Source organism: Gopherus evgoodei, chromosome 9 (genome assembly GCF_007399415.2).
Source record: "Gopherus evgoodei ecotype Sinaloan lineage chromosome 9, rGopEvg1_v1.p, whole genome shotgun sequence".
NCBI lineage: Eukaryota > Metazoa > Chordata > Testudines > Testudinidae > Gopherus > Gopherus evgoodei.
In genome coordinates this window covers 12,105,162-12,129,607 of record NC_044330.1, presented here as the reverse complement: position 1 = coordinate 12,129,607, position 24,446 = coordinate 12,105,162, and the positions used below count along the sequence as shown (strand labels likewise).

At 42.3% G+C, this 24,446-nt stretch overlaps 1 protein-coding gene across 6 annotated transcripts in view; it reads left to right on the top strand.

The window, feature by feature from the left end:
- The window catches only part of KCNMB2 (potassium calcium-activated channel subfamily M regulatory beta subunit 2), a 273,073-nt gene extending 249,505 nt beyond the window's left edge, over positions 1 to 23,568 (top strand). For all 6 annotated transcript variants that reach the window (XM_030576316.1, XM_030576314.1, XM_030576319.1 and 3 more), the window contains 3 exons: positions 5,368 to 5,538; positions 8,515 to 8,710; positions 21,529 to 23,568. In XM_030576316.1, the coding sequence (XP_030432176.1) occupies positions 5,368 to 5,538; positions 8,515 to 8,710; positions 21,529 to 21,813 (652 nt within the window). In that variant the 3' untranslated portion in view covers positions 21,814 to 23,568. The remainder of the gene's footprint in view (positions 1 to 5,367; positions 5,539 to 8,514; positions 8,711 to 21,528) is intronic.
- The last annotated feature ends 878 nt before the right edge of the window (positions 23,569 to 24,446 follow it).

The following is a 24,446-nucleotide window of genomic DNA, read 5'->3' as shown; positions in this document are numbered from 1 at the left end:
GAAGAACCCTCAGGGCCTCTGCCAATCTGCTCTGGAGGAAAATTCCTTCCCAATCCCAAATATGGCAATCAGTTAAACCCTGAGCATGTGGGCAAGACTCATGAGCCAGACACCCAGGAAATAATTCTCTGTAGTAACTCAGATTCCATCCCATCTAACATCCCATCACAGTCCATTGGGCATATTTACCTGCTAATAATCAAAGATGAATTAATTGCCAAAATTAGGCTATCCCATTATACCATCCCCTCCATAAACTTATCAAGCTTAGTCTTGAAGCCAGGTGTCTTTTGCCCCCACTACTCCCCTTGGAAGGCTGTTCCAGAACTTCACTCCTCTGATGGTTAGAAACCTTCATCTAATTTCAAGTCTAAACTTCCTGATGGCCTGTTGATATCCATTTGTTCTTGTGTCCACACTGGTACTGAGCTTAAATAATTCCTCTCCCTCCCTGGTATTTATTCCTCTGATATATTTGTAGTGAGCAATCATATCTCCCTTCAGCCTTTTTTTGGTTAGGCTAAACAAGCCAAGCTCTTTGAGTCTCCTTTCATAAGACAGGTTTTCCATTCCTCAGATCATCCTAGTAGCCCTTCTCTGTACCTGTTCCAGTTTGAATTCATCCTTCTTAAACATGGGAGACCAGAACTGCACACACTATTCCAGGTGGGGTCTCACCAGTGCCTTGTATAACGGTACTTACAACTCCTTATCTCTACTGGAAATACTTCGCCTAATGCATCCCAAGACCGCATTAGCTTTTTTCACAGCCATATCACATTGGCGGCTCATAGTCATCCTGTGATCAACCAATACTCCGAGGTCCTTCTCCTCCTCTGTTACTTCCAACAGATGCGTTCCCAGCTTATAACAATAATTCTTGTTATTAATCCCTAAATGTATGACCTTGCACTTTTCACTATTAAATTTCATCCTATTACTATTACTCCAGTTTACATCTGGGGGCATCCTCTCTGACACTGAAACCACGGAGTGCCACATGATGGGAAAGTCAAGCGGAGGCGATAAAGCCTATCAAACACCAAGTTGGGAAGATAGATGATGCCATATATGTCATTATGGAGGATAATGCTATGACAGGAACTGTTCATGGGAGAACAGTGACAGAGGGAAATGGAATTACCAGAAACATATATAACTTCAAATTTCTGTGTAGCTTAGTGTTGTGGTATGACATACTGTTTGAAATAAATGTTGTAAGCAAGAGACTCCAAGGTGTTGACCTTGATATATCTGGAGCAATGGAACAACTGGATAAAGCAAAGTCATACCTACAGTCTTACCAGTCAGATGAAGGATTTCAAAACGTTCTGAAGAGCGCACAGAAGTTGACAGAGGAACTTCACACTGAAGCTATTTTCCCACCCATTCAAGAATACAAGAGTCACCAAAGAAGACGACATTTTGATTACAAGGCACGGGATAATCCCATAAGAGACCCTAACAACAATTCAAAGTTGAATTCTTTAACCAGGTGCTAGATTGTGCAATACCGTCAGTTGAAGAACATTTCATGCAGCTCAAGGAACATAGCAGTGTATTTGGGATGTTGTATGATATTCCAAAACTCCTCACTATACCTGAAGAAGACCTGCACCAGCAATGCAGAGCACTAGAGACAGTATTGACACATGACGACATGCATGATATTGATGCGAGCGATTTAGGTGATGAACTGAACGCCCTTTCAAGATACATTTCAGCAGGATCAACTCCAAAGGCTGTTCTGGAATATATGTGCACAAATAAGATGATTACCCTCTTTCCAAATGCTTTTGTTGCTGCGCATACTTCTAACACTTCCTGTAACAGTTGCCAGAGGAGAACGCAGCTTCTCCAAGCTGAAGTTTATAAAAACACATCTATGTTCCACAATGACACAAGAGAGGCTGGTCAGCCTTGCAACCATCTCAATAGAGCATGAGCTGGCCCAGACTGTGGACCTTCAGAAAGCAGTTCAAATCTTTGCAACCAAGAAGGCACGGAAAGCACCACTTTGATTATTCAAACAGATAAAAATGCCAATGTTTACTGTGCAGAAAAAAAAAGTTACATTTGCTGTTCAGGCATTTGAAAATTAAGTGTTATTAAAAAAATTTTGAACAAGGCACTTTAAGTTCTTAGTTCTCCTTCATTGGAGTAGGTAGGAGAGTAGTACAATGAGAGGAGTAGAACAGGAAGAAGGCAGAATTGAGACCTTTCAAAGTTTTTGCCCAAGCGAGGGGACATGGGGGCATCATTTGAGCTCTCCGCCTCAGGTGCCAAAATGTTGTGGGCCGGCCCTGCAACAGAAACAGAAATCAGCTGCCTAATAGCTCTCTATCAATGCGGTGAGAGCAGCTCCTCCACTGCGCTAATAGGTCACATCTGACAAATCCCACGCAGCAGAGAGGCACATATTACACACATGCCCAAACCAGTCCATCACAAAGCCACAAACTACAGAGTGGATTTTAGTAGGATTGTCCACTGTGTTGACCTGAAGGACAGTTTCCCCATAAAATAACTTTGCTACTCCAGCTGAAATGAGGGAGTGGTGCTTCTGCTGGAGGCAGGACATGCTGCTTATGGTTTAGATTGTGATTTGGACTACACACCTACACAGGGGAGTCAGATGGGAGTAAGATCTCCCATTACTCCACTGCGCAGGCTACCCAGGCATTAAGTGAGGGTTCACAGATGTAAACAGGTGCTACATACCATCTGACTGCTTCCACTGCAAAAGATGGGCAGGGAATGTAGGGAGTGCACAGATTTGTGGCTCCACCCCCTTCTACTCTTTCTGGTTGGTGCAGGGAGAGCATCAGAATTTTCTGCTGGTATCGACCAGCAGCAAGTTCCCCCACTAACCCCCTGGAGCAAGGTGAAAGTAGGGGAAGAATTGTGACTTAGTGCTGTATCTCCTGGAGCTGCTGTGTGAGATGGGGCATCTGACACACCACCACAGTCTCAGATCCGTGCCTCAAGTTACCCAGACTCACTTACAGCAGCAGTTCAGGGGATGAAGACATCACATAAAATGCATCAAATTCCATCTTTTTCAGGGCTTTTCATCAGCAATGGCAACAGAAAAATAGTTGTCAATGCTTCTGGAATGACTTCATCAGCAGATGTTTATTCTCTGTGGCCCTGGAGTCTTGAAAACATAACTGGAAGACTTTCCCCACACACTGCTCAGTTTTCCAGTCACCTTATAGGTAGATTGTTTCTACAACATACCTTATAGTCCATCTTTTTACCTTTAATTGCACACTTCTTGGCTACAGGCCACATGGGAAACATTTGTAACTATTTTCAATTAGCTGTTTGTTTTTAAATCGTCCATTTAAATCACTTTTATGTTCTGGTGACATTACAGACTGATTGCACTGTGTCTGGTTTACGTCTGCAGACTGACATAAGTCATGCTGAGTGATTGGCTAACGTTCTGGAACTGTATGACTATGGGTACCTTATTGCCTGCTTTTATTTGGAAGCAATGCATATCTTAATAGCAGCTATCAGAGTTAAATACATTTTGATAAATAATAATAGGAGTGTAACATTTGACTATTATTTTACATCAGTTCTTTGACAGCAACAGCATCCAATAAAATCACAAAAGATTCCCCACACTGCCAAAGAAAATCTCAATAGGCTGAATTACTGTTTAGTTTCCAATGAAGGAAATAGTAGCAAGTCTTTAAGGAACCAGGTTTTATAGAGAAACCCTGGAAATCTAAGGAAGTAAATTAGAAGTGAACTCATAAACTTGGGAAAGAAAATTGTTATCTGGAGACAGTAATGACTAGAAACACTCCCCCAAAAAATAGTTGGCATGTCAGTAGTTATAGAAGAAACTTGAGAGATGGGGTGAAATCCTAGCCCTGTTGAAGTCAATGGCAAAACACCCGTTGATCTCAGTGGAACCAGAATTTCACCCGTTGTATTTTAGGTATGTTGAAATGTTTGAGAGTTTCTAGCAAGATCTAGGCAAAACTTTTGCTGCAAAACACCAAACCGCATGCGCCTTTTTGGGTTTTGGTTCTCACTATAAACTCAAACTCAGTTTAGATTCATCAAAAGTATTGCAAAGGTTTGGGAATCTGTGGTCAAAATTATTGTCCTGTTTCTAGTGGACGTGGGGGACCCATTTATGATTTTTCCATCAAAACCATTCTTTTTAAAATGACTGCAGTATTATCCCTATATAACGCTGTTGGAAATTGCTGTGTTTGATCTATTAATGTAGATTACATGCTACTGGTTTTTTATAATAAGAACAAGTGAAACTTGATAGTTTCAGCTTAGATGAATTGCAGGTTTGTTAGAGCCCAAAATAATGCTCATTCTGATACTGTTCACCTGCCATTTTGCAGACAGTAGAAGACAAACTACTTCCAGGTGGTACTACTATGGCCATTTTATCGTGATGCCAGGGCTCAAAGGATGCGGCTTACATGCATCGGGTGCTGCCTGGAAGATTCAAAAGAATTTGAACAAAAAACACAGAAGCTTATGATCAGCTTCAGGTCTGTAAGTACATTTTAAACCCACAAAGTTTGAGTGTGTTTAAAATGTACTCAAGTACATCCCTCCCCTGTCACTGTGTCCCTGTGACCTTTGAATCATCAAAGACTTGGAAATGAAAGGACATAGGAAGTGAAAAGGACTCTCTCAGCTGGAGGGGAGAATAGTTTGTATTTTTCTTAATTGCAGGGGGAAAGTAGCTTTGGTGGATAATTTTCAGATAGGGTATTAATTGTAATGCATAAGATGTATTCCCATGAGTTACATTTTAAAAATAGAAAATGAAGGCATGATCCAAAGACCATGGAAGTCAGTGGAAAGACTTCCATTGTCATCCATGTGCTTTGAATCAGACTCCTCTACTAACCCATAGGCAAATGAGAAAGAATGTGTTATGAGGTCCCCTCAGACATTTTGGGTGGATATTGTCTTCTGGCCTGGCTACTATAATGCATTTAGGACTGAAGAAAACACCCAGCAAAATGCCTAATAATGTTCAGGGAATGGGGCAGGAGTTGGAGTTAATAGGTCAAAATTCAACTGTGGTGGAGTAACTCCATTGGAGTCAATGATACATCAGAGACGGATTTACTGAGCTGGTCCAAGTGTCTAAATGTTTATATTTGCAATTCAAGGATTTTACCTTTTCAGAAATGACTGTAAAATATTTTGGAAGTGAATTAATTCCCTGCCAGGTCAGAATGCATCCACTGAAAAGGACATCTGAGGAACCCTTCTCTCCTATGAGATGGAAGTGGTGGTGGAACTACCCACCCTTTAGAGGGTTCACTGATTAAATATGAACTTCACATAAGAATGTATTATTTTCAACCTCAGAAATATTTACCAAAAAATCAGGGATCATGATCTACTGGACAAAAGGAAAACAGTCACGGCTCTGAAAGCAGGAGAAGATCGGGCCATACTCCTAGGACTGACTATGATGGTGTGCTCCATTATGATGTACTTCCTCCTGGGAATTACACTGCTGCGGTCATACATGCAGAGGTACATTTATTATGGTTACACTGTTCCTGGAATGTCCAGCTCAGCTGATTTCATTTCCCTCCATGCTTTGAACTTTTAATGATTTCTCTTCTCCTCATGCTGCCCTTTGATCAGGATGGCCTGATTCTCCTCTAACTTACACCGATATAAATCAGGAATAACTCCACTGCAGACAAGTGAGTTGGACCGGTAAGCAAGAGCAGAATCAGAGCTACAGTATCTGACAAAACACAGATCACCAGTTTTAGATTTGTCACTGTTTAATTAGAGTAGAAGGAGAATGAACAGTTTTGGATTCTGAAAACACCTTCTCCCTCACAATATAGATTCTGTGTAATATCTTTAACAGCTGGTCTGTGGCCTCCTGGAGTCCACAAACTATGGAGTGGCCATTGCTGTAAAACAGAGTCCCTGTCTAATTCAGCAGGGAGCAGCAGTAATATTCAGTGGCCCAGAGAAACAATACCCTTTCAAATGAAAAATGGAAGTTTAATTTGGACAAGAGACCATGCTATTTTATAGCATTTAGTTCTCATGTAAGCTAATTCCTTCATTTTAACAAGTGAAATCATTTTGAAATGGATAGCTCAGTGGTTTGCGCATTGGCCTGCTAAACCCAGGGTTGTGAGTTCAAAACTCTCAGGGGTCTATTTGGGGATTGGCCCTGCTTTGAGCAGGGGGTTGGATTAAATGATCTCTTTAGGTCCCTTCCAACACTGATAATCTATGATACTCTTATCATCTTTCATAGTTATTATACAGCACTTAATTTTTCTGATGTCCTTCCACAGTTTCCCTTCTTAGCTAAGGACCAGAAAGTTTGCCCTCTGATTCACTGACTGTGCTTCAGAGTAACTTTCAAGCATGAGCCCTGCTTAGACTCCATCCTAGGCTTGTGATAGTGTTGTCAGCAATTCTTTTCTATTCTGATCCATGAAGACATAGGAACAAATAATGTGCCATTCTGGATTGGACCATTAGTCCATCTACCCAATATCCTGCCTCTGGCAGTGGCCAATACCCAATTCTGCAGAGAAAGCAAGGGAAACTTCCATTGTGTAATGCTGTTCCTGTAGGAAACTATCCCTTCCTGACTTCTGCAATGCTTAGGATGGGCACTGATGCGTGAGGATTAGTTGCCCTGAATCTTATTCCCAGGCATAAAATTATTCATCCCTTTTTAAATCCAGACAAATCTTAAACTTTAGAGACAGAGATCAAGCCTATTTAAACATCTAAAAGTGTTTACATTTCAAAATCACTCTCTCTCCCAGACCTCCTTAACAATATAATTGTCAATTATGGAGAATGTTAATGTCAACATTGCTTTTCTGGAAAGATCAGTTATGTTATGAGCTATAGGACATATTATCCAAGGATATCAAAACACTTTGAAGATATTAATTAACTAAGCCTCAAAACTCAGCTGCGAGATAGGTGCTATTATAACCCTTTATACATGGGTAAAATAAGGTACAGAGAAATAAAAGCGAAGGAGCCAGGAGTAGATCCCAATAGCCATTAGGCCACAGAGAACAATTCCCCACCACCAAAATACATCTTGCCCTGATGGGCAAAAATCCTAAACCTTTTTTCATAATCATTAACAGAATTATCATGCCATAATTGAACTTTAATTATCAACCATTTTTAATACATGGAACCTGCAACTATAATTGTTACCAGAGCAAAATACTTGGTAAGAGAATTATCCAAGAGATCATCTAAATCACTTAGCATATAATCTTGTCATACTTTTAGTTAATTCAGATTAACTTTCATGAGTATCCCTGTGTAGACAAACCCTGATTCATATTTGGTCCACAGCTTGCAGAGGTTGGGAATACTTTGCTATAACAGGAAGAAGGGTTGACATGCTCTGGAAGGAGCTATGTCTCAACCCTTCTGTGGCACCAAGATAGGACAGCCTTTGCAATGTAAGCACAAGAGGCACCAGAACATCTTCAGGCTCCCAGAGGGGTTCAGAGGAAGATCAATGGGAGAGGGGGACCCCCTCTGGACATTAATGGAATTTCCTGAATAGCTGTCAGTTGTGACATTCCAGTGACCTTTGTCCCTAAGAAAAACCTAGTCATAGATTGTATTTTCTTATTTCCATCTGAGTAGAAATAAGGTTCATGATGCAGTACCTATCTGGGGGGTTCAAATGGATACATTGCTCCCTTTTAGACTCTTATGTACCCAAGATAGCCCAGAAATTCTCCAGAATGATTTCTCAAAGTGATTTATCTTCTTCAAAACCTAGTGAGACCTGTACTAGAAGAAAAAGTATTCTGACAAGTAGCATTCCATATGGTGGTGGAGGGCCATATGGTACGATGTGTCTATGTAACTGTGAAGGTATTTTCTAAGTACTTCACCTTTAAGAGTGAATTGGTCCTCCTACTCTGCCTTCAGGAGCCCACTCTCAGATTTAATTCAAGATGACTGCCGTTAATGAGTGAGCCATGCAGACCGTGGTCTCTCCCAGGCATGTTTTACATTTGATCTTAGCTTTCTTTGTTCCCTTTAATCTCAAATGTTCTCCAAACAAAAAGTTCCTGTCTGCTTTTTGTCTGTGGAAGAACATAACAGGTGCCCAGACTCAGTCAGTGTGGTGCTCTGTCTCCCTCTAGTGGTGGCTAGGCCAACTAGAGATTGATTAATCTGCTAGAGCCTTGGTTAAGAAACCAGGTTAAATCCCTACTGCCAGCCACCCACCCACGTGTGTTGCCATTTCATGCATGTGTAGCCACTATATTTGTATTCCTTCACATGCTACAGAATAATAATCCATTCTATGATGGATGAGCTGTACTGAGAATGTAAGTCCACCCTGTAAGCCACAGTCTCATGAAAGAACTTGTCCCCTAAAGACTTACAGTGTCGTATCCCTGAAGGTAACGCCCGGCTCTGTTTGCTACTTTGCTGCCCGTTTTTGCTGTGATTTGTCTAACCTGTCTCTTTTCTTCCTAGTGTTTGGACAGAAGAGGCTCAGTGCACGCTCCTCAATGCATCGATCACAGAAGCATTTAACTGCTCATTTAGCTGCGGTCCAGACTGCTGGAAAATCTCTCAGTACCCCTGTCTACAGGTGTATGTTAACTTAACTTCTTCTGGGCAAAAGCTCCTACTTTACCATACTGAAGAGACGATGAAAATTAATTCTGAGGTAGGAACATGGAACAAATTCCATCTCAAAAGGATTTCTAGAGGGCTGTTCATTTTCTATGTTAAAGTAACACGGCTTCCAGCCTCTGCCTTATGTCTCCCAGTAGATCTGTATTCCTTCTTCGTAAATGTTCAGCAGAAGCAGCTGTGTTAGCTGAACTCTTATGTTGAATTGCTGTGGGGTAGATTGTGCCTCATTCTGCACAAACACACCCTCCTAACCCTCTTGTGATGGAGCCAGATATGCACAGACACGGTACTAGAAACCCCAGAGAGGATTGATGGGGTAGAGTAGAATCAGTACAGAGAATAGGGTATATAGGGTTTCTCATGGTAGAGAACAGGTTGTAATGATTATAGAGGATTTTTTACTGAGGCTCCTGGATACAGACAGACACTGTGCTTCTCCCTGGTGCTGTGTTAGCCTGGCAACTTAAGATATGTCTACACTGCGTTTTGAAGTTGATGGGAGCAAGCCTCCCATGCTGGCTTGATAGATCTTTGAAGTTGCAGTTCAGGCTCTGAAGCTTGAGGGGAGGGAGGTGGGCTTCAAAGGTCTGTCTACACAGCAATTTTTAGAGTCTGTTTAGCCAGGTTCAGAGGCTCACTCCCACAGGCTCCAAAATGCAGTATAGACAAAAGGTTAGTGTCACCATGCAGAGTCTCCCCAAATCCTGGCCTAGAGTGAATAGTTATGGAGTGGGTTGATGACTGCCAGAGGGACTACATGTTACACCCTGTTAGAAAGGTATAGTGCATACCACTGTTGTGTGTCTTTCCTGCAGAGTTTGGACCTGTTGGAGGCAAAGTGCCTCCTGGGAGATGTTGCTGGTCTGCTGTCAGTCCTCCCCTTCTTCTGCCAATGCGGGCAGTGACTTAGAGAGACAGTCTCACCCTGAGTGTCTGTCAGATTGATATTCTAAGTGAGATGTGCACAAGTCAGTGGTTGTGCTTTATACTATAACACCTCTAGCAAAGTAAATACAGCGTCCATGGCAGTGAGAATAGAAGTGGCCTTCTCTATGTGGAGCTAAGTCTAGCCAGCATGGCAACAGAGGTAGGTGACGGCTCTATATCTGACAGAAGATATGTCTCCATCTTGGACATGGCAGCCAAATTCTTCTCTTTCTCTTACACCGCTGCAGCCCAGTTGAGGTCAGGAGAGTGTAACCCATGGACAAAGGAGAGCAATTTGGTCCCCTGGGTGCCATGAAGATGCTGAAAGTTTAGTGAAGGGATATTGTCATGATAAAAATAACAGCCCAGATTCTCAGCTGGTGTAAACATAGCTCCATTTACTCACCTGTTTTATTAATACCTGAAATTATTTCAAAATCCTGAGCAAAAAATTGTTCTCTGCACCACTATAAATCCAGAGTAAACTTAATACAGTGGGACTGAGCCAGATCAAATATCTTCAGGAGACTATAACGAATGTCTCCCTGAGATTGCAAGTGCATTTGTGCTGGTGACTCATTACTATGTGTATCAGGGCTTGTTAATGTTCGTGACTGTGGTGAGTGACTATCTGCAGGTGGCTGTTTGTATTCTTTTATGCAGCAGGGCATTGAGGTCAGAGCTTTAGGAGCTGCCTTTCATCTTGGCATCCACAATTATTTGCATGAATTATTGCAAGCCCAATTTTGCACCTGCAGTTACCTAAGGATGCAGTTAAAATCATCCCAGGGCCCCTTCACTACACCCCAGATTATATGCACCTGTACACAATAACAGAGGCCCAGTTCAAAGTAAACTGCAAATACATTCCATTCAGTTACACCAGGCTGAATTTGACCCATTGTGTTTCTATTTAAGGTAACAGCTCAGCTGACCAAATTACCTTCATGTATTAAGATGAAGTGATATTGAAATTAGTCAAAGTATTTAATGGTTTCACAAGGCCAGTTATTCGGTTGGATAATTTGCTCTTGTAGCTGGGATACTAGTTCCTATGAAATCAAATTGTAAAACAAATGATAATGCCCCAGCCTTCTTTTTGTTGTAATGTTCAGCAGCTTCCAATTCTCTATCCAGTATTACTTTAGAAATATGGTTCTTAGAGATCAGTTTAGCCAGTAAACAGCAGAGACATGGTTTGCTGGTGATGTATAAGCAAATTCCAGTGAAATCCATGCTGTATTTTGATTACAGCAACTCAAATAAATTATGGTCCTACAATGCGTATAAACAAATCAAGGATTCTGTATAAATTTCCAAACTCTGCTGTTTGAAGATTTTTGTTTGTCTAAATCTATTCTTACATTCTCCCAAACACAGCCTCCCCTTAATCTAATGTAGGCACAGTTAATACTTCCCAAGCCCAAGGTTGTTTTACAGGTTAAACTTTGCTCTCAGGAGGATTCCTGGGGTTTTTTCTGTATGCTGGTGGTTCTGTGATCTGAATCCAAATCCAATATTAAATGGGACTTGGACCTCAATAGCAATGGCTATAAAATACCCGATTTCTTGAACCTTGATGGAATTAACATAGACTCCAAGTTTCAGCACACTCAAATGAGCACAACAAACCTCTGCTCCCAGGCTAGCAGTCCGCTCCTCATCACAGCTCTGTGGCTACATTATTTGGGCCACAACCAAGGCATGCTCCTACCCCTGCTGTGCTGACAGCTGTGCGGTCGTAGCAGTTACAGTTGAGGTCAAGGTCGCACTGATGCATCCTGTTAGTATATAACTGTGACTCTTATCTAGTGATCAGTAACCACTTCATTTTCTTCTCTCCTTTGTCATCAGTCTGTGCTGGGAAGCAAAAACATTGGTCCCAGACAACAATGAAGTACAAAAACAAGAGTCTGGTCCTGTAGTGGCCAGACTGGTACATTTAGGAAAGTCTGAGTCATTATGGTGCGGAGATGCACTATAAGGAGGGGTGTCTGGGTCACAAGACACAATGCTAGGCTACAACCACAGGCCACAGTAAACCTGCTGGCCATTTCTGCACTACGGAGGCTATGCCGGCATTTCCCTGTAGTGAAGATGCAACCTACTTTGACAGAAGGGGTTTTTCTGTAACTGTGGAATCATCACCTCCCCAGGCAACAGTAAGTAGGCCAATGGAAGCATTTTTCTGTCAACCCAGTTGCATCTATGCTGGGGATTTGTTCGGCATAGCTACATCTCTCGGGAGTGATTATGTCGACCTACATTTTAGGGGTAGACCTGGCTGTCATCTCATAAGAACATAAGGATGGTCATACTGGGTCAGAACAATGGTCCATCTAGCTCAGTATCCTATCTTCTGAAAGTGGCCAATGCCTGATGTTTCAGAGGGAATGAATAGAACAAGGCAATTATCGAGTGATCTACCCCGTCATCAAATGCCAGTATCTGGCAGTCAGAGGCTTTGGGACACCCAGAGCATGGGATTGTGTCCCTGACCATCTTGGCTAATAGCCATCAATGGGCCTATCCTCCATTAATTTATCTAACCCTTTTTTAAACCCACTTATTCTTTTGGCCTTCACAACATCTCCAGCAATGAGTTCCATGGGTTGATTGTGCATTGTGTGAAGAAATACTTCCTTATGTTTGTTATAAGTCTGCTACCTAGAGGGTGACCAGATGTCCCAATTTTATAAGGATAGTCCCGATTTTCAGGTCTTTTCTTATATAGGCTTCTATTACCCCCAACCCCATCCCGATTTTTCACATTTGCTGACTGGTCACCCTAGCTACCTATGAATTTCATCGGGTGCCCCCCGGTTCTTGTGTTATATGAAGGGGTAAATAACACTTTTTCTCAATACCATTCATGATTTTATAGACTTCTATCACATCCTGTTAGTCCTCTCTTTTCAAAGCTGAACAGTCCCAGTCTTTTTAATCTCTCCTCATGGAAGCTGTTCCATACCCCTAATCATTTTTGTTGTCCTTTTCTCTACCTTTTCCAATTCTAATATATTGTATTTGAGATGGGGTGACCAGAACTACACACGGCGTTCAAGGTGTGGGTGTACCATAGAATCATAGAATATCAGGGTTGGAAGGGACCTCAGGAGGTCATCTAGTCCAATCCCCTGCTCAAAGCAGGACCAATCCACAACTAAATCATCTCAGCCAGGGCTTTGTCAAGCCTGACCTTAAAAACCTCTAAGGAAGGAGATTCCACCACCTCCCTAAGTAACGCATTCCAGTGCTTCACCACCCCCCTAGTGAAAAAGGTTTTCCTAATAACCAATCTAAACCTCCCACACTGCAACTTGAGACTATTACTCCTTGTTCTGTCATCTAGTACCACTGAGAACAGTCTAGATCCATCCTCTTTGGAACCCCCTTTCAGGTAGTTGAAAGCAGCTGTCAAATCCCCCCTCATTCTTCTCTTCTGCAGACTAAACAATCCCAGCTCCCTCAGCCTCTCCTCGTAAGTCATGTGCTCCAACCCCCTCATCATTTTTGTTGCCCTTCACTGGACTTTTTCCAATTTTTCCACATCCTTCTTGTAGAGTGGGGCCCAAAACTGGACACAGTACTCCAGATGGGGCCTTACCAATGCTGAATAGAAGGGAATGATCACATCCCTCGATCTGCTGGCAATGCTCCTACTTATACAGCCCAAAATGCCGTTAGCCTTCTTGGCAACAGGGGCACACTGTTGACTCTCATCCAGCTTCTCGTCCACTGTAACCCCTAGGTCCTTTTCTGCAGAACTGCTGCCTAGCCACTCGGTCCCTAGTCTGTAGCAGTGCATGGGATTCTTCCATCCTAAGTGCAGGACTCTGCACTTGTTCTTGTCGAAACTCATCAGATTTCTTTTGGCCCAATCCTCTAATTTGTCTAGGTCTGTCTGTATCCTATCCCTACCCTCCAGCATATCTACCTCTCCTCCCAGTTTAGTATCATCTGCAAACTTGCTGAGGGTGCAGTCCACGCCATCCTCCAGATCATTAATGAAGATATTGAACAAAACTGGCCCGAGGACCGACTCTTGGGGCACTCCACTTGATACCGTTGCCAACTAGACATGAAGCCATTGATCACTACCCATTGAGCCCAATGATCTAGCCAGGTTTCTATCCACCTTACAGTCCATTCATCCAGCCCATACTTCTTTAACTTTCTGGCAAGAATACAGTGGGAGACCATATCAAAAGCTTTGCTAAAGTCAAGGAATAACACGTCCACTGCTTTCCCCTCATCCAGAGGGCCAGTTATCTCATCATAGAAGGCAATGAGATTAGTCAGGCATGACTTGCCCTTGGTGAATCCATGCTGACCGTTTCTGATCACTTTCCTCTCCTCTAAATGCTTCAAAATTGATTCCTTGTGGACTTGCTCCATGATTTTTCCAGGGACTGAGGTGAGGCTGACTGGTCTGTAGTTCCCCAGAGCTGCCTCCTTCCATTTTTTAAAGATGGGCTCTACATTAGCCTTTTTCCAGTCATCTGGGACCTCCCCTGATCACCAAGCATTTTCAAAGATAATGGCCAATGGCTCGGCAATCACATCCACCAACTACTTTAGCACCCTCAGATGCAGTGCATTTGGCCCCATGGACTTGTCCTTGTCCAGCTTTTCTAAATAGTCCTGAACCACTTCTTTCTCCACAGAGGGCTGGTCACCTCCTCCCCATGCTGTGCTGCCCAGTACAGTAGTCTGGGAGCTAACCTTGTTCGTGAAGACAGAGGCAAAAAAAGCATGGAGTACATTAGCTTTTACCACATCGTCTGTCACTAGGTTGCCTCCCCCATTCAGTAAGGGGCCCACACTTTCCTTGCCAATATACCTGTAGAAATCCTTCTTGTTACTGTTAACATCCCTTGATAGCTGCAACTCCAAGTGTGATTTGGCCTTCCTGATTTCACTCCTGCATGCCTGAGTAATATTTTTATACTCCTCCCTGGTCATTTGTCCAATCTTCCACTTTTTGTAAGCTTCTTTTCTGTGTTTAAGATCAGTAAGGATTTCACTGTTAAGCCAAGCTGGTCGCCTGCCATATTTACTATTCTTTCTACACATCAGGATGGTTTGTTCTGCAACCTCAGTAAGGATTCTTTAAAATACAGCCAGCAACCCTGGACTCCTTTCCCCCGCATGTTATTCTCCCAGGGGATCCTTTTCATCAGCTCCCTGATGGAGTCAAAGTCTGCTTTTCTGAAGTCCAGGGTCCATATGCTGCTGCTTTTCTTTCTTCCTTGTGTCAGAATCCTGAACTTGACCATCTCATGGTCACTGCCTCCCAGGTTCCCATCCATTTTTGTTTCCCCTACTAATTCCTCCCTGTTTGTGAGCAGCAGGTCAAGAAGAGCTCTGCCCCTAGTTGGTTCCTCCAGCACTTGCACCAGGACATTGTCCCCTACACTTTCCAAAAACTTCCTAGATTGTCTGTGCACTGCTATATAGTGGCATTATGGTATATTCTGTCTTATTATCTATCACTTTCCTAATGGTTCCTAACATTGTTAGCTTTTTTGACTGCCTCTGCACATTGAGCAGATGTTTTCAGAGAACTATCAATTATCCAAGATCTCTTTCTTGAGTGGTAACAGCTAATTCAGAGCCCATAATTTTGTATATATAGTTGGGATTATATTTTCCAATGTGCATAGCTCTGCATTTATCAACACTGAATTTAATCTGCCATTTTGTTGCTCAATCATTCCATTTTGTAAGATCCCTTTGTAACTCCTCACAATCTGCTTTGGTCTTAACTATCTTGAGTAGTTTTGTGTCATCTGCAAACTTTGCCACCTCACCGTTTACCCCTTTTTCCAGATCATTAATGAATATGTTGAACAGCATTGGTCCTAGTTGTGTTGACTCTCCCCCTAGAGCAAGCACAGAAGCCACTTCCTTCTCCCATATAGTGCTGGAAGAAACCTGCATTAAGTAATATTAATACTTAGCATTGCATTCCTTGGATTTCAAAGCATCATTATCCCCACGTTATGGCTGGAGAAGTTACGTGACCTGCCCAAGGTCACACAGGAAATCAATGCTAAAGCCCAGTTTTCTGATTCCCAGACTGATGCCCTCTATATTGGAACACACAACCTTCTCAGTGTTGGTCTTGGATGCTGTTTGGCCCGGTGAAGAGCCTTTCTCTTATGAACCACCAGGGCTAGAAGACCCTGCTGTACGCTCCAGGGAAGCTGGCATGACCAGCTTTCCATTGGCAAACAGCATTAATTTCCATCACTATGGTTTAAGGCATCTCATAATTTTAACTGGATACTGGTCCTCAGACTACGAAAAATACACGCCAACATGCTTTCAGGATACCAAACATCCTAAACCAGTTCATCCCATGTGCAATATTCCTCGTCTTTCTGATACTAGTTTTGATTCTGAAATGAAGGGCCCCTCTCTTATCTCGAATTCCTTATGCACCCTTCTCACCTTGTTTTTCCTCTGTATTTATAACCTCATCTGCAGACACCTAGCAAGCAATGATATATACTGCTGCTGTGAGAGGCAGGCTAGGAATAGCTGATGGAAATTCCCCGCTGCTAGACCTGACAAGCTGCCATCCATTCAACAGGTTGGAGAGGGGCCTCATGCACAAGAGAGAGGAAGTGTTCATGAGAGTGCTTGATTTTCTATGCGCCAACAGGGTGCTGATGGTCAGTTTCCTTCCACATCATCATATTGCTAAGATCTACCTCCACTAGTCACTCACAAAAAAAAGCAAGCAGCTGCCTCCCTGATTCCAAACATTACCAACAACACTATGAAAAGAGCTGCACTTACATTCCACGTAAAACAAGTGACCTTCCAAAGGTCAGCCTAAACCTGCATAATCTTTCCAGCTCACTGCACACCCCCACCACAGTCTATTACACACACACACGCCCACACTGCAGTGTCTGTAGCCACGCTCTCTGCTTCTCTCGCTAGCTCAGACTGAGGAAAATGCACTTTGATTTTAAATAATGATTACTTTATAAGACTCACTATCTAAAATAGCTGGCTTCCCGAAAGATTAAGGAAAGGCGTAAATGCAATTTATATTGAGATATCTAATGCACCCCTGTCGGTTTCTGATCAGAATCAGCAGGAAGTAAATGGGTGTCGACTGAGCTATTTTAATCTCCCCAGAAGTACACACAAGATTTTTCATTCCTCTCCCTGTGCATATTTTATTTCTAGCCTTTTAAGACTATTGCCTAGCCCCTTGTCAATCCTACAACCATAGCAGCTTCGCTGCTCCACTCTCTTCTCAACTGTCAGCTGTTAACAGCCTTTGGGGAAAGTAAATAGGATCAGCAGTCTCTTCTATTCAAACTACTGAGTCATTCTGTTATGCCTTGGAAGTGTTGCAGTACGTCAAGGAGTTGGAAAGGCCTGATTCTGCTCTCTCTCTACATCAGTTTAATTCTTTTTCTCCACTGGGGTTATTCCTGATTTATATCCACCGAGCATAAGTGATGCCAGGAATAGACACTATGCATCAGTAATCACTCTTATACCACACTGTAATCAAAGCCTCCAAGGCCAGAACAAACCATTGTAACTGTCTAGTTCATTGGTCCCCAATGCAATGCCCGCGGGCACCGGGGGCATCTTAATGCGCCCACATCCTGGCCCCCGGGAGAGCACTTGCCAAAATGCCGCTGAATTTCAGCGGCATTTCAGCGAGGACGCCTCTCAATGACTACGCTTGTCGCCAACAAGTGATGTCATCGAGAGGCGTCACCCCCAAATTTCGTCAGGGACGCCTCTTGCTGACGCCACTTGCCATCAACAAGCGACGTCATTGAGAGGCGTCGCTGCCAAAATGCCACCGAAATTCAGCCGCATTTCGGCGGGTGCTCCACTGCCGCAGTCGTCCTTCGTCTGGCACCCACCAGACGAAAAGGTTGGGGACCACTGGTCTAGTTGGACCTCCTGTAAAACAGAGGCCATAGAACTTCCCAAAAATGTTTCCTAGGAATAATTCAAGAAAGAAAAGTGCAAACTGAAGCAGCTGCAGAAAAGAATGATCAGAAAAATGGCAAGCTAAACTTATGAGAAAATTTTTCCCATGGAGAGTCCAGTGGTAGAGCTGGGATTCTAACTCAAATCTGCCATTCCCTTTTCTGACACATCCTTCCCTTCTTCCTGATTTCCACTTCATTCTGTGTGTGAACACATTAGAAACACCACAAGAGCCACTTTTCTCATGCTCCTTAAATGCAGATATGCAAATATTTAAAATAAATGGGCGGAAAGGTCAAAGCAAACTGTTTTTTGAATTTGGAACAAGAGATATAGCTATTTTGGCTCTATTTCAAATGAAGATCAAAAGATTAGGAGAGTTCTCTTATTTTCCCTGCCAATTTTCTTATGCCTCCCTGGAATACATCCGGCTACCCAGAGACACAAACATTGGATATTTTTTATATCTACGCTTTTCTAATATTACATGTGATTGACATTAAGGAGGTACGATACAAGTGTTGTACAGTCCATAGATTTAATTATAAGATATGGTGATAAATAACATGAAGACCAGACCATATAAGGCACTCAAACACTTCTCATTCACAAGAGCTCTGCAATACCTCATTGCCAGCACCTACCCTGCCCCTTTAGTAGGTTAGTGACCTTGGACAGGTGGACTAGGAGAGTTGCTTCTTAGCCACTGATCTGTCCAGAACATGGAATCCTATGCATAATTACCAGCAGCAAACGACAACATAGGCAGCTGCATTGTTCTACAACTCTATCAGCTAGCAAGATGAATCAATACCACAGTTTAAAGCTTAAAACACACTGATGGTTTAGGAATCTACCATTAAATCAGGGATTGTAAACCACCCAAGTACTCAGAACCTGAGATAATGGTTAATGTAAACTATCTTGGCACTCTGAACTTGGGATAATGGGAACTGCAAACCACACGGGTATTTAGAACTTGGGATAACAGGCCTTCTAAGCCACCCTGGCACTTAGCACCTAGGATAACAGGCATCAATGACTTGTACAGCATATATAGGACCCTGATACAGATAAAATCCTTCCTACTACAAGGACCCAGGGATGAATGGTATAGGATATCTAGCTATCCTTGCACTTGTTCTTGGCAGGCTTAGTATTTGAAAATCATCTTGCCATGAAGAGCCTAGGCTGGGTTGGTATGTCTACTGTTCCTGGTATCAAAAGACATACAAGAGTTGGAGGCCTGGTGTTGTAATTAGTCTGAATACTAATAGTCTGGGCTTACTGGAATATATAAGCACCTAGGCATTACTGAAGCAAAAAGCAAACAAAGCTAAGCCCACAACCCTCTCATTCCCTTCCATAACCAAAATCCTGTCCAGCAAATTAAATTCACAGTTATTCCTAGGCTGAGCATTTATACACTGTCTATGACCAACACTGGATGGAAACTAAGAGCTAGATTATGGCCCGTGCTGTCTGGCAATGTGAGGCCTCTGAGCTGATTCCCTTGACCTTGGATCCAGAAGTCTGTAGTCAAGTGGGCACTATTGCCCAGATCCTCCCAATGGGAGAGAGGCCCAGATCCTCACAGGTGTTTAGGAGCCTATGTGCCTGCTATTTCTTGCCCTGAGCAAGTGGATGGGGAGTGGTTGAAGAAGGATAGAGAATGAGGAGAACCTTGTTTAATCTCATCCTCTCTTCCCCACAGCTCAGAAGTAGTAAACAGTTACCTGAGAACAAAGGCCATAGCAGGGAAGGAATTGTGACTCTCTGGGGCGTTATTACATCCTAGAGATTGTCCAGGTGTGTGGGGCGGCTATATACCACCCCTCCCACAGGGCAAATTGGAAAAGAACAATTGAGTCCTAACTAACGACACAGAATTGGCCTATGATTAGAGAGACTGATAACATTAAACAGGCTAAATATGTACCATATGGCTCAGCTCCATTTGCAGCTAGGGGGAGAACATGCTACCACAACACTGGAAGGCTATAACCACCAAGCATGCAAAGGAATTAATGAGAGCAATATAAAGGGATTACAGTATTGCCATCCTCAAATATTCAAAAATCATGACTCAGGCCCCTAAAAACATCAGACTGGTTTAAAAATCATGAGATTTTAAATAATAATAAATGTCGGGTTCTTTTTATTTGCCATCTGCTTTTTGAGCCTTTAAGGTGCACTTGGGTGATACCGTCAAGCTTTCCTCCACAACCAGAAGCTTACACCTCTACCTCGATATAACGCTGTCCTTGGGAGCCCAAAAACCTTACAGTGTTATACGTGAAACCGTGTTATATTTAACTTGCTTTGCTCCATCGGAGTGCGCAGCCCCAAATTCGTGTTATATCGGGTGGCGTTATATCGAGGTAGCAGTGTACTTTCAAAAAAATGAAAGCTGAGATGCTCACCTAATCACAAGAATCCAGCACAAGGGCTTTAAGAACAAAACCAAAATATCGAGATTCATAATAAAATCACAAGAGCTGGAAACACTGGGGTTACAATTGCCACTTGAAGCAATGGGATATAAAGGAAAACTCAGGCTGACCCGGATGAAACATATCCTTACAGTGCAGTCTATCAGGCTGTGATCTATTAGGTTCTACTGGGAAGTTGGAGAAACCTCATGGCGGGCAAAGAACTAGAGAATATGCTGGAGGGAACAATCCTTCTCTAGCAGGAAGATGGATGAGATGCGATCTCTCTGGTCTTTTCCACCTCTAATTTCTATTGCTCTATGAAATATTCATAAAAGAAGTGCTGGCATGCTGTACCCTTAATGCTGCAGTCCGCTAATGCCATCCAGCATCTCTGCTGCACTGGAAATCAGATTCTCAGCTAATAAACTCGCTAATGAATCAATCACATCCTGTTACAAGGTTAATCTATGGATTGTTATTAGAGCAGCGGGTTTGTCGCAGTATGTTATGAAAAGTCATGGCATAGTCATAAAAGAGAGCAGGGGAAGTTTATGAAATTTATATATTTTAAAAAATCAAAAGTCACAGGTCACATTATTTTAATCAAAATGTCTTTTTCCTTTGCAAGTCTCACTTGATAAAATTAAATTAATAACCAAAAACCACTGATAGTTGTTCTCCCAATGCAGGCAGATTCAGCCATGCAGCAGTGCTGAGAGGGGTCTGAGAGAGAGAGAGAGCTATTCACAGACCAAATCAATCATGGAACCCAGGATCATCCTGTGGCCATGTGACGAACCACTGGCCCTAATTATGGGACACATTCTGCATGGATGTGCAAAAAGGAAATGTACAAGGAATTTCTACCTGTTCCCAGTTTGGGTTCATGTAGAGGGTTTGGCCACTATCTCACTGGGGAATGTAATACCTGCTTGCTCTATTCTAGTGCTTCCTCCTCCCCTGGGGCCAGGGCTGTCTCTAGCCATTTCACTGCCCCAAGCACAGCGGCACGCCACAGGGAGCGCTCAGCCACTCTCCGGTCCCGCGGCTCCGGTGGACCTCCCTCAGGCGTGCCTGCGGATGCTCCACCAGAGCAGCGGGACCAGCGGACCCTCCACAGGCACGCCTGTGGGAAGTCCACCTGAGCTGCCTGCCGCCCTCCCGGCAACCGGCAGAGCCCCCTCGCAGCATGCCACCCCAAGCACGTGCTTGGCGCGCTGGGGCCTGGAGCCGGCCCTGCCTGGGGCTAGGTGTCTGTAAAAGGGTAGGGTGAGGATTACTCCATTAATATTTGTACAGACCTTTGAGTTCCTCAAATGGAAACTGCTATAAAAGTTTAAAGTATTGTTCCTTATATAATTGTGACCATGACTATGATTATTTTATTATTCTTACTATTGGTTTAATTGTTCTGTGGTCTTATGAAAGGGACAGTCTGCTGGAGATTTTCCTGTTTGTCATCCAAAATAGTATTTGGTCAGAGACATTTCTTTTTCTTTTAATTTCTTCCCAGTGTTCCTACATCCCCAAGTGTGGCAAGAACTACGAAGAGTCCATGTCACTTGTGAGTGTTGTAATGGAAAATTTCAGGAAGTACCAGCGCTTCTCGTGCTTTTATGACCCAGAAGGCATTCAGAAGAACGTGATATTAACCAAACTTTACAGTTCCAACGTGCTGTTCCATTCACTTTTCTGGCCAACATGCATGATGATTGGTGGGGTTGCCATCGTTGCCATGGTAAAGCTGACTCAGTACCTCTCCCTCCTCTGTGAGAGAATCCAAAGGATCAACAGATAAAAGCAGAAACTTCTCTGAGATGTATTTCAGCTAAAATACTGTTTTTTCATTCTTCACCAAAGAACCTTAAGTTTGTAACGTGCAAGTCTGTTATAAGTTCGTTACTATATTCTTATAAGTAGAGCAATAATGCAAAAGCTGTTCTATATGCAAACATGATGTTATTATTATGCAGACAACAGGAAAAAATACTGTTTTTGTTGGTTGTCTATCTGATCTCATTTTATGCTGGAAACTAGTACTTCTTTCTTTTCTACAGCCAAAATAGGGCTCGGTGTGACCATTTGCCAAGCTTTGTCAATGAACACATCAGCATTTCAGTGTAACATTCTGGGGAAAATTCACCCCTGTGCAGAGGGCTAGCAAAAGGCCTGGGCATCATTTATGTCCCATTTAATCCTCAGGGCGTACAATGGATGGCTTTGGAGGGAATGAGGGCAACAAAAGTATAGAACCAATGTATTTTTTGGTAAGAGAGTATAGAATGGATGCATATATACAATTGATAGCTTAAGTGGGACTTTCATGTTGCTTGTGCTGGCTCTCCCTGGCAAGGGGAAAATTTAACCCTTTGGTGTTTTAGGTCTTTTGTAAAACACCTTGGAGATGGATATTTGCAATATGTTTTCCTCACATCACATCATCTACAGAAGCTACAGCCAAAAACAAAGAAAATTCAACCAATTTCATTTTCTACTCCAAGCTGAGCCCTATTGCTGGAGATGGGACCAGACACCTTATGTAAAGGTTTATTACGCATTTGTCTTGTATTTGCTACCATATCACTGTAAAGAAAAACAAAAACACAATCAGCTATTTTTTCATTTTTTACTTCCAACTATTTTAACTTTTTTTACTTGATTATATAGATATATAAAAAGAAAAAGCTATATTATATCTAATTGTGTATTGTAACTTGATTTTTTTTTTTCCTTTTGACTAACTGGAAAGTGAGCAGTATAACTCTTGTATTTATCACATTCAAAGCCTGGAAAAGACCATAACATCAAGGAGCAGCGTGGAATCTTATCCAATATTCACACTGACATTTCAATCAGATGGAGGTCTCTCTTGCTGTGACATTTGTATTGAAAAAAATCTCCTCCACTTCACTAGGTCTATTAATTGAATTGTTATACAATAATCATAATATTTCTGGAAATTATGATTGTTATGTAGTGCTGGCTGAAGTGACTTGCATTCTAAAATGTCCAGGTGTAATATGAGGTATTGAAAAAATTGAGATTCAAACCAATATGTAGTCCTAGCTGTCATGTATGTTCCATGGGGGCTTTACCAATATAATTCCATGCACTCTATGTGCACATCTTTGGCATAATTTATCTTCCATGTTGTTATACTCTACAGACAATCTCAACATTTTTTACCTTGCTCCTAAACTGAAGGACAAATCTGAGGCAGTCTCTCTGATTACCCCATGAACTTACTATAGAATATTTATAGAAAATTATTTACAGGTACATTCAAAAGAAGGAGATTCCACCTTTTTTTTTCTTTTTTGCCAAAAAGATAGCAGAAGGAGAAAATCCAGAGTCTTCTGTCTATCTCATCCATATATAAGTACCTTCTTCCATGATGTAGTATTGAAAACTTTGTGTTACAAGATTTTACAAGTTGTACAAGTGTAGTCAGAGCTGTAAAAATAAGTTCACAGCAGTGGATTTAACCTGCAATCTTGTAATCCATGGTATGATTTTTCTTAGGCAAATAAATTCCTGGGGGCTGGGGGGTATAATCAGGGCTCCAAAAATGTGTAATAAAAATATTAAATCAAATCTTCAGGATTTCAATACCTTTTCCATTCAGAACTGCTTTGTTTCAACAACCTTTTTTTTTTTTTAAGATTCTTTTGCCATAAAACCAGGATTACCAACTATCTGTAACATGAGAGGGAGTTTGTAAAAGTTTCTTTGTAAAAGCTACCTATCTACCTACCTATTTTAGGGTTTTGTACAGCCCTTCACCATAGTATCTGAGCAACTTCCACATTATTTAGATTGACAGTGGAGAAGCCCCTAGTGGACTTCAAGAAGTCGCCATTTAAATTCAAAAGAACTCACTACCCACATTATTTTCTACATGGCCAGAAAATCTGATTGATGCCTGATTTTCTCCACCTGGAGAATAGATGGAGATAGATGTCTGTAGAAGAGAAGAATCCTAACACTCTGGTGCAAAGGGATTAATCAAGATTAAGGGCAGCTGGGGGAACGTTTCTGCTGGTACATTGCCTGGCTTTTACTAAAGATACCCTAAGAGAGGGCACAAAGGTATGATATGTGCCCCCAGACTGGAGGAGGAAAATCCTCAGTTACAATCAGAATTTTTTAAGCAGGAAAACCACAAGAAGAGCTATCAAGAGCTCCATTGCATCTGAATTACAGGTGCTGCTACAAGTAAGAGCCAGTTGTGCCCAACAATATCACAACAGATGGAGGAAGAGTGAACACAACTGCTAATCCAAGTAAGTGTAAGAGCATTAGTTGGAGGCAGAAGACTCTGCAGGGCAAGCAGAGATCCCTCCAGTTACAGAAGATGCTGAAGGAGAGCTGAGGCACTTGCTTGGCCCAGACTGGTAGGAAGTCCTTTGCAGTTCATTTTCAAAATAGGTT